We start from the raw sequence: 9254 nt of genomic DNA, 5'->3' as shown, positions 1-9254 counted from the left end.
TCAAAGAGTCACTAATACTAAGTTCCTTATCCAAAGGACACTTACAGCCCAAGACCAGGTCTCAAAGTTAACACCTTAACTTTTATGCTTCAAAACCAGAAGTGTTTTATTTACTATTATTGCGGCCAAGCCGCCTAGGGGTAAATGTATCTGTTTAACTATCTAGCATAGTTAAACCTAATCAAATGCATAACGTGTGGCTTTCGGTCAACGTACTGAGAGACCTTGTTAACTCTCCAACTTATGTACTGAGAGTTTGTTAGCTCTCCGGGTACTTCGTACCCTGTGTGTTCCGCACCACGTAACCCCGTTACATATCGGGTGACCCACTTGTAAATGTGGGTCCACCAGAAGGCCTGAGAGACCGACAGGAAGGTCTTCTCGCGGCCCAAGTGGCCGCTGGAGGGCGCGTCGTGCGCCTCCGCGAGGACATCAAACCTCAGATCCTCATCGTTGGGCACGACCACCCGTGGAGGTTCATTAGACTCCACCCGGTAATATTCAGCTTAAATCGGTGGAGCCGGGAGCGCTGTCGCAACGAAAGCCAGTCGGACTTCGCGCTCGTTCCTGCCGTGAGGGACTTGACGATAGGTGCGACCGTCTCATCGCCCGAATACGCCATGTGTTTCCGATCATATAGATCCGTTGTCACTCGTGTGATGTGGGCCAACTCGTAGGCCGGACGCTGAGAGAGGGCGTCCGCAAGCACGATGCGCTTGCCCCGCTTGTACTCGACGCGGAAATTGTACTCCGCGAAGAAGCATAGCCGCCTCGCCATCCGTTGGGAGAGGTGAGGCGAATTTGTCGCCGTCCTCAAGGATGTGTGGTCTGTGTAGATCACGAAGGGCCGGGAGCCCAGAAGGTGAACCACCAAAACTTCACTAGGGCATACTTCATTGCCAGGAGCTCCTTGTCGTGGACAGGATTGTTCCGTTCGGCGGCTTTGATCTGCCTGGACTGACTCGTTCATGTACAGCCGTGTCGGCTTGCAGCAATGCACACCCGATGGCGTATTCGGAGGCATCCCAGACGACGCTGAACGACTTCGTCCCGTCTGGAAGGGTCAGGACAGGGCCTCTTGGAGGCTGGCCTTGATGCTGTCAAAAGCGTCCTGGTGATCTTGCTCCCAGCGCCAGTCGACGTCCTTCTTAAGGAGGCCCGACAAGGGCTTAGCGAAGCCCGCGTACCCTGCGCTGTACGTGTGAAGGTACTTGGCCAAGCCCAACCACTTTCGAAGATCCTTCTGGGATCGGGGCGCTGACCATGCTGCTATGGTCTTGACCTTGTCTGGGTCAGCTCAAACGCCCACGTTGCTGACGAAGCAACCGAGAACTTTAATCTCTGGTGACGCGAAGACGAGCTTGTCGATGTTGACGTAGAGCTTGTTTGCTCGCATCACATCCAATACTCGACGGAGGTGCCCCAGATGCACTTCCATGGCCGTCTCGCCTCGCTCGGCACGGCTATGGACGAAGATGTCGTCGAAGTACCTCTGTACGAAGGCGCGCAGTGGCCTAAACAGCTGCGTCACCAGGCGATTAATTGTCGCCGGGGCGCTAGACAAACCCTGCGGCATGCCGAGCCACTCCCAAAGCATGCCGCTTGAAGTGCTCACCGCGGTGAGCGGGATGTCACTTCCTCGCATCAGGATCTGGTGGTATCCGTCTACCAAATCTAGCGCACTACACAGTATGCTTTCGGTCATGTTGTTCAGCAACACATCCTTTCGTGGGACTGGTGTTTGGGCCGGCACCGTCGCGTTGTTCAGCTTGTTATAAGCATGAGCTAGACGCCACTTTCCGTTCGGCTTCCGAACGCAGAAAGTCGGCGTCGAGTGCGGGGATTTCGACTCCCGCACCATGCCTGTCTTCGCTTTCGCGGCAAAGAAGGCATTAATGACCTCGCACTGTTCGCGCGGGAGAGGCCATTGCCTCGTGACACAATACTTTGTGCCGGGCACGAGATCAATCTCGTGCCGTACGCCTCGATCCGGTGGGAGTTGGGTCGGTGAGTGTTTGTTCACCACGTCCGCATACTCCTTCACCAAAGGATACACCGGATCCTTGGGTTTCTTTAGAATCTGCAGAACCCAAGCGCGCCTGACGCTGCTTGTTCTAGTTCTTCTCGGGAAGTTCTCTCTCTCCCCCCAAAAAAAAAAGAGAGGACGCTCCCAAAACAGAGGAGCACTCCACTCTCCCGAGTGGTCTCAGGTCTCATGAGTACCATCTCGGCAACCGTTCCAGCTATGAGGTTGGTCAGGAAAGACTCGACCGTCATTTCCTCGAGGTTCAGCATCTCTGCAACCTCTGGCAACGGTTCCAAGTGGACACCAGATGCCTTGACGGGTAAACCGGTCTCGCCATCGAAGCTGTGATAGCACTCTTTCACCGGCCTTGTCGGAGGAGCCCGGGCCCTGGACTTCGAGTCGCTTGAAGCGACGTCGATCGGAGCGAAGTTCGGATCCGACTTGAGGCGGCGGCAGCGTCGCTGTCGACGGCGACCGTGACGTCGGGCTTTGCTGCCCACGTCTGGGGATGTCGGATCGCCGACATCCGAGGCACTCGAGGCCTCGTGTGGTACTGTGTTTCCCACACAGGAAGCGTGTCCGACCCATTCCTCTTCAATTAAGGTCTGGGCGACCGTGTGTGGAGCTCGGTTACCCACCTTGAACACGCTATTGCAAGCGTTCGTGACAGCTGCAACTGTCTGCGGAACTATGTTACCCGCTTGTGAACCTACGTTATACACTTGGCCAGCGCCTCCTCTGGGCGCTGCCACCATCAAAGCATCCTCGGAGTCGTCAAACTCTCAAGCGTCTGCCAGATGCCTTGGTACCCTGGCAACCCTTGTGGGCGCCCCGGGTCCTGACAGAGGTGGGAACATGACTCACCAATGCTCTGTCGGACTTCGCTGGGCGGCTGGTACCAATTGCCTTGTCTCGCCAGTCGATACAGGGCCCGTGCTTCTCAAGCCAGGACATGCCCAGGATCATATCGTATGGATCCATGTCGAGAACAGTGAACTGTTCGAGGCAGTCAAAGTCCTCAAACTTGACGGCCAGATCCACTTGGACGTTGGGGACAGTGACGACCTTCCCGTCGGTCAGTTGCACCGACACCGTCCCGTTGCCCTTGCTTTATCTCAAAGCATCGGACAGCTTGTTGCTATTACGAGCTACCGTCTGGCGGCGTGCGAAATTCTTCGACGCGCCAGAATCGATCCAGATTCTAAAGGGATGATCGTATCCCCGTACACATCCGTGTACTACGAGCAACCCGCCGCTGCTCTTCGCCAATTCGAGAGTGCGAAGACTCTCAGGGGCTAAGTCCCCGTGGTACGCGCCACCCATCACGAAGACTTAGTTCCTCCCCAGTAGGGCGCCTCGCCCCTACTGGTTCTCAGCGTCCCCCTGTCCGCGGGATCCTGGCTTCTGCCAGCGACCCTTGAGGACGGGCTTGGGGAAGGACCGTCTGCGGAGTCTTTCAGCGGGACAGTCGCGCTTGAAGTGACCCATCTTCCCGCAGCCGAAGCAGCGGATGTCGCGCTGCTCGGCGGACCCGAGTTCCATGGGAACTGGTCCGTTGGGGCTCGCTCGACCGTGAGCCGATAATGAACTCCCAGGCCATGCTGAGGCCGGCGTACGTGCCTGGAGATGGCTGTATTCTTCCTGAAGAACCACTTAAATCGCCTCTTCAAGGGTGCTTGACTGCACCCGGATCAGCTGCGTGCGCGCTGGGCCCACTCGAAGCCCGTCCACGAACACGGTCATCTTGATGTGTTCGTTGAGTGGGTTTTCCACCAGGGACGCCGTGAGATCCCGAATCTCTTGGACGTACTCATGCAGCTCACGTCGTCCTTGTTTGTACGAGAGGAAGCGCGAGCACTGGCGGTACTCGTAGTTCGCCTGGAGGAACGCTCTCGGAGCTGCTCGCACAGCTGAGCCCAGGATGTGCAGCATCCAGGGGATGTTGCCACCCGCGTGTACACTCAACTCGTAGCACGACCGCTAACGTTGGAGAGTGCAAAAGCATCACGGAGTTGCTCGGTCGAGATCAGAGCCGCGTCCATCGCGAGCTCTACTTCTCGAACCTAGACGTGAAGGTTCTAGCCGTCCTTCCCTTCATACGGCTTAACCTTCAGCCGTATTGGCTTCGGGTGAGGCGGATTTGCTTCCGCCGCCGAAGCCTGCAGGTTCTCCCGCACATGCACGATGAGGCCCTGCTCGTACGCGTCGAACGCATTGACGCGCTTGAGCTGCTCAGCCGGTGTTGACACCACTAGGCTCTGCAGGGCCTCCATCCCGAAGATGCCTGCCATCTTCCGAACCGACTCGACCTGTGAGTCGTTCATATGGGAGAAGTCGCTCCTATCCATGGCAACGAGCTTCGGAGAGGTTCAGGTAGTGTACCCGCGGTGGCGTGGATTGACTACAAGTGCTACCAAGTGTGACGGCGTCACACAGCACCTTGCGCTAGAGGAAAGTCGCTTCCGAGAGTATACAAACTCTCAGTGAACGGCAGTTCACAGGTCCCCTTTTATCGAAAAGGGAGCGAAGTGACCTAATTAAGGTAGATTGTAAACTGGGTACATTTATAAGTAGGTAAAGCTTGAGCTAAATACAAACTATAAGTCACCTATAGAAAAGCAATGTCATCAGCCAATGATTGGCTTTGGATGACCTTGGTACCTTGAACCAAATATCCGGAAGTATGACGTGTCACACTTCATGTAACTAAGGTCCGTTAGGTTTGTAAATGGCCAGCTACTTTCTTTGTATGCTTCCGTGGCTTATAGGGAAGCACGCGACCGCGCGGAACCTCGCCTTCACGGACCAGTCGCAGCACGGTGGTAAGCTTCAGTTGATCTACCCTACGTTTATACTTGCGTGGCTTTAACTTTAGCAACTCGTACCCCGTGCTGAACAGCTCAATCGCGTGAGATTCATCGCGGATAGTTGGCATCGGTACGTGGAGTTTTTCTTCAACTCCGATAGCAATATGGCGCATCATTATAGACCACTATGACAGCGTCTAGATCGTCGGATGATATGCCACTGTAAGGAGGGTAGTCACGCCTTTGATCGCCGAACCACCACAGTATTTACACACTGGGTGGGTCGATGCTCGGAAACGCAAAGTCGTTTGGCAGCAAATTAAATTTTCCTCCCCAAATGTGATAATTTTGCTGTGGAGCAGAAGGTTGTAACGATGCTTCTGTGTATGTAGTAGTGCTGTGAAGAGCAACCTCTTTTAACAAAGATTGTATCTCGTCGCGTAGCTTTTGGCGGGTTATATTTCAAACGAGAACGCCTTTCCTCTCGAGCACCTGCTCCAATCTCTCCTTAAGTGTAGTGGGAAGGGTATCAATTGACCCCTGTTGTTTGTCGATTTTCTTGTACAGCTCAATGTACGGCGGTACTGCTGTTGGCTGCATCCATTTTGTTTTGCCATCTTCGAGATTTGATTGGAGATCTTGTAGAGCAATTGAGTTCTGGAAGATGTAGGTTGACATCAGCCAGGTAATTGGTCCAGTAAGAAACTAGCGTGACACACAAGCGAAACGAGACACAGTAGTAGTTTTCACAGTAGTAGTATTCCACCGAAAAGTTCATCGCTGGTCATTTCCGGAAATATTTTCTTCATGACCAATTTGCCGCTTTTTATGTCTCTTTTACTAAAATGACGCGACAACACAGCAAACGTCGACTCATTAACCGGTAAACCGGCTAGCACACGACCACATAAACTACAACTGTACAGAATTTTGAGTGTCCTGGTTGGCTCTATGTATTTTCATAAATGAGTGAACGTCGGTAATCACAAAAGGAATACGATAAGTCGGAGAATGTGTCTTAAATGAAGGGAAAATTCTAATACTGGTCTCTTGGCTTCTGTATGAGTTTGAACAGATCGCGAAGTATTAATACTAGTAAAAGCATCACGTTCGCTGGGACCGACGACTTTAAACTGTGTGGTACACATAGTTTCGGCCCGACGTCCCCTAGAAATCACATTTACTTCCGAGCTCGAAAAATGGTGAGCAATAGTCGTTGCCAGGGCTCACGCAGTGACGGTAAGCCGCTCACGGTTAGAGCGGATCAAGAACTCACCGAGATGAATAGGCTGATCTCTTCCTCCGTTTGTTGTTCGCGCAGTTCTTCATCCACCTCGGCCAGTAGGGCCTCCGCACTGTAGTCTGTGAGTCCGCGCGTCCTGTTGGACGTTGCTGTAGCGCCTTCGAGCAAATTGGAAAGTGAGGCAACGAATTTTTACTTGTGCAACACACGAAGGCTGCGACTTTATAACTTATTAGTACTAAAAAATGGCAACCTTCTTCAAGGCAGGTCGCTACGCCAGCATATTTTTCCATAAATTCGATGAAGCGTCACCGTTCCGGAAATACGACCAACGATGGGCGTGGTTCTTATTAGCAATTTGATAAAGTCACGTCATTGCCACTGCAGCACTAGCTATCCCAAGTGATTCCAACGACTAGCTCATGTTATGAACGACGGAAGCCTACTCATTACCAAATAAACCACTGCATACTGTCGAAGCATCTAGTACATTAATGCTAATCAACACACTTCCTTCTATTGCTCATAAATAGACAGTCAGACAACTGAACTACGATTTCCCACCCCCACAGTAAATTCCAGTACGTCAAACGTTCTCGCAGACGCAGCTTTACTTAAAATAATACAACAAACGATTCAGGCCACAAACGCCATCCATCGAACCCACAAAGAGGATATAAGAAGTGATGGTGACTGTGTCCATGAACCGATTGATACGCGGCATAGCGGCACTGAATGTGTCTGCTCCGTGTGCGAGTCTGGTGCTCGCAGCCCGCCTGCGTGCTGGCTGCGGAGCCGGTCAATTTGTCGCTGGCCGAAGAGAAGCCAGTTCCGCACGACCTGAAGCCTGTAAACCTTGTTAATTCTTGGCGTCGATGGCACTGGGCCTCCAGCTCGGCCATCGAGCCTTGACGGCACTAACTTCTTACGACCGCCACTTTTTACGAGATTTATAAGCGATAGCAGTTTCTTATCCCCTAATAAAGGGTTATTAGAGCCTCCAAATTGATCATAAAAAGTGATTTTTACGCCATTAATTAGGCCACCACAATAAAGGAAACGACCCTCGGTTAAAAACGGATAATATCTTGTTGTCAACTAATTGACAAAAAAATAATTCTGCAGTTTGGTTCAGGGCGCAATGTCACGTATTTTTTTCTGCGACTTTGTGTGTGGACTACTATCATCAATACGCCTACAAGGCTGTAAAATGAAAACTTATAATAGTACTTATTTATCAGATGTAGACAATGCGGGTGCACGGCTGCGAAGCCGTCGCAGGTGATGCTTTGACAGGTCTAGATGAATCTGGAGATTCCTGTATATATTTGGATTGGTATTAATAAATTGTAATATAGTGACGTGTCGACCAAGTGCGGCAATTCAATGTGAAGAAAAAAAGAAGCATTTTACCGAAGCACAAAAAAAAGCACTGGAAATAATTAGCGAATGTAAGTTTCTTAACTTGCGCTGTTGTCGAGTATCTAGTAAAGTCAAGTGCTGCTAAAACGGCTATCTCAGCCTACGCGAAACCCTATCCGATAACTCGATATTTGAGTCGAAAATGGAAGAATTGAGTTATTCAAGGCTCGTCTGCGCCAGACTTTCAAACCAAGAAACGTTTACACGCTACCTCACGAGAATATCAGAGCTAGAGCGGCCATGCCTTGTTTTAGGTGGGTTTCGTAGTGGTCATCACTGAACGGAACCTCCGATTTCCCAAAGTTGTTGCTGTCGCTTAAAGCACCTCGAGCCGCGTCCGTGAGTTGTTCCCACATGATCAAGTCCTGATACTCGCCATCCCGAACAGCGAACATTAGATACGAAGAGCCAAAGTCAATATGGTATTCAAATCTGAAAGACGTGTTGGATCCATAGATATACGTGCGGTTGTACCTCCGCCCCTCCGTTCGGAACCCAGCGAAGTTGGATGGCCACGTTTTAATTTCCTTCATGTACGCGGTGTCAGACTTCGACATAGAGACCCCTAGAATTTTAGGTGCCTCTAAGTCGGGGTTATCATTCCACACAACGACGTTTTTCCAATCATGGCGCCTCGTAGGAGAAAACACCCAAAACCCTTTAGGAAAATACCAAGCGTACATGATGGCCCATATATCCTTATATCACCCAGCTCGACTGTAGATTTGAGAGCCTTGATGGGCATACTTAGGGGCATACTTGCAGCCGTCGTTACCATTCGATCCCTTGAGCCCCCGGTGGTGTCACCCGCAGAATTTACAGCAGGATAGGACACGCACGCGTCCTCGGGAGCTGCGGCTTGAACTTGATGGCTGCTTTTTCAGATATCGTTACCGGCTCGGGCTGGGGAAAGGGTTGGACTTTGTCATGATCGATGGTTGCAGTGGCGCACGTTATTAATAATAATGCTGCGGAAAGTCTCGAGGCGAGAACTCGCTTCATCTTGACTCAGACAAAGAGAGAATGAGCTGTTTCAACTGGCGCTGCCTGCAAAAACATAGTGTTTGAGAACGCGATTTGAGATAAGATTTCGCATAATACAGGGGTGTTTACCACGACAAAACATGGATAATACTACATCCAGTACTGCAAAACCATCCTCTCTGTATGGAAGCGTCGGGAAACCACGTCATATTATTATATAAAGGTACCACTATATAGAGCTGTACCGAATATAGGGTACACACGACACAATATGGCCCGCAAAGTAGCTCGATTTTTGCCGGCTTGCCATGGCATTTATCTATTTCCCGCCCAGCACTGCAATACCGCGAACACCTTCGCCTACTAAGGCCCCACCCACGTCGCGAAACAGGCTATCGAATGAGCAGCGGCGATAGATCTGCCGCCACAAAGCCGAGAATCCATCATTGAGCTAGGTCTAGCTTGGGTTGTGGGCTCAAAAAATGTTTTAGCTACAGCGGTCAACGATTAGGAACATCCTAAAGTACAAATACCGTTTTCGAAGCCATACCATTGGAAGCTCTCACTACAAAGTCGCACCGTTCGGTCCGCTTTCCCGAGTTAGACTCAAATTGGGTGGACTGGCTGGCTAAGAAAACGCTTTACTATTGCATTTACATGCAAGGCGGACGGATCTGAATGTTTGCCACCTCTTTTTGTGGGAAATCAAACAGCAGATGTCACTGTTATCTTTCTTCATTCGACATTGACATAATGGATCAAATCAATGGTT

At 51.1% G+C, this 9254-nt stretch overlaps 1 protein-coding gene and 1 pseudogene across 1 annotated transcript; both read right to left on the bottom strand.

Moving 5' to 3' along the window:
* Positions 1–4742: 4742 nt before the first annotated feature.
* Positions 4743–5009, bottom strand: PITG_15428 (uncharacterized protein; the record flags this gene model as incomplete). Its single annotated transcript, XM_002898335.1, has 1 exon — positions 4743–5009. One exon carries the CDS (start codon positions 5007–5009, stop codon positions 4743–4745), a length of 267 nt encoding a protein of 88 aa, XP_002898381.1.
* Positions 5010–7734: 2725 nt separating this feature from the next.
* Positions 7735–8491, bottom strand: PITG_23053 (annotated as a pseudogene; the record flags this gene model as incomplete).
* Positions 8492–9254: the final 763 nt, after the last annotated feature.

The sequence above is a fragment of the Phytophthora infestans genome, genomic scaffold, assembly GCF_000142945.1.
Source record: "Phytophthora infestans T30-4 supercont1.37 genomic scaffold, whole genome shotgun sequence".
In the NCBI taxonomy this organism is placed as follows: domain Eukaryota; phylum Oomycota; class Peronosporomycetes; order Peronosporales; family Peronosporaceae; genus Phytophthora; species Phytophthora infestans.
This window is presented reverse-complemented; position numbering and strand designations above follow the sequence as displayed.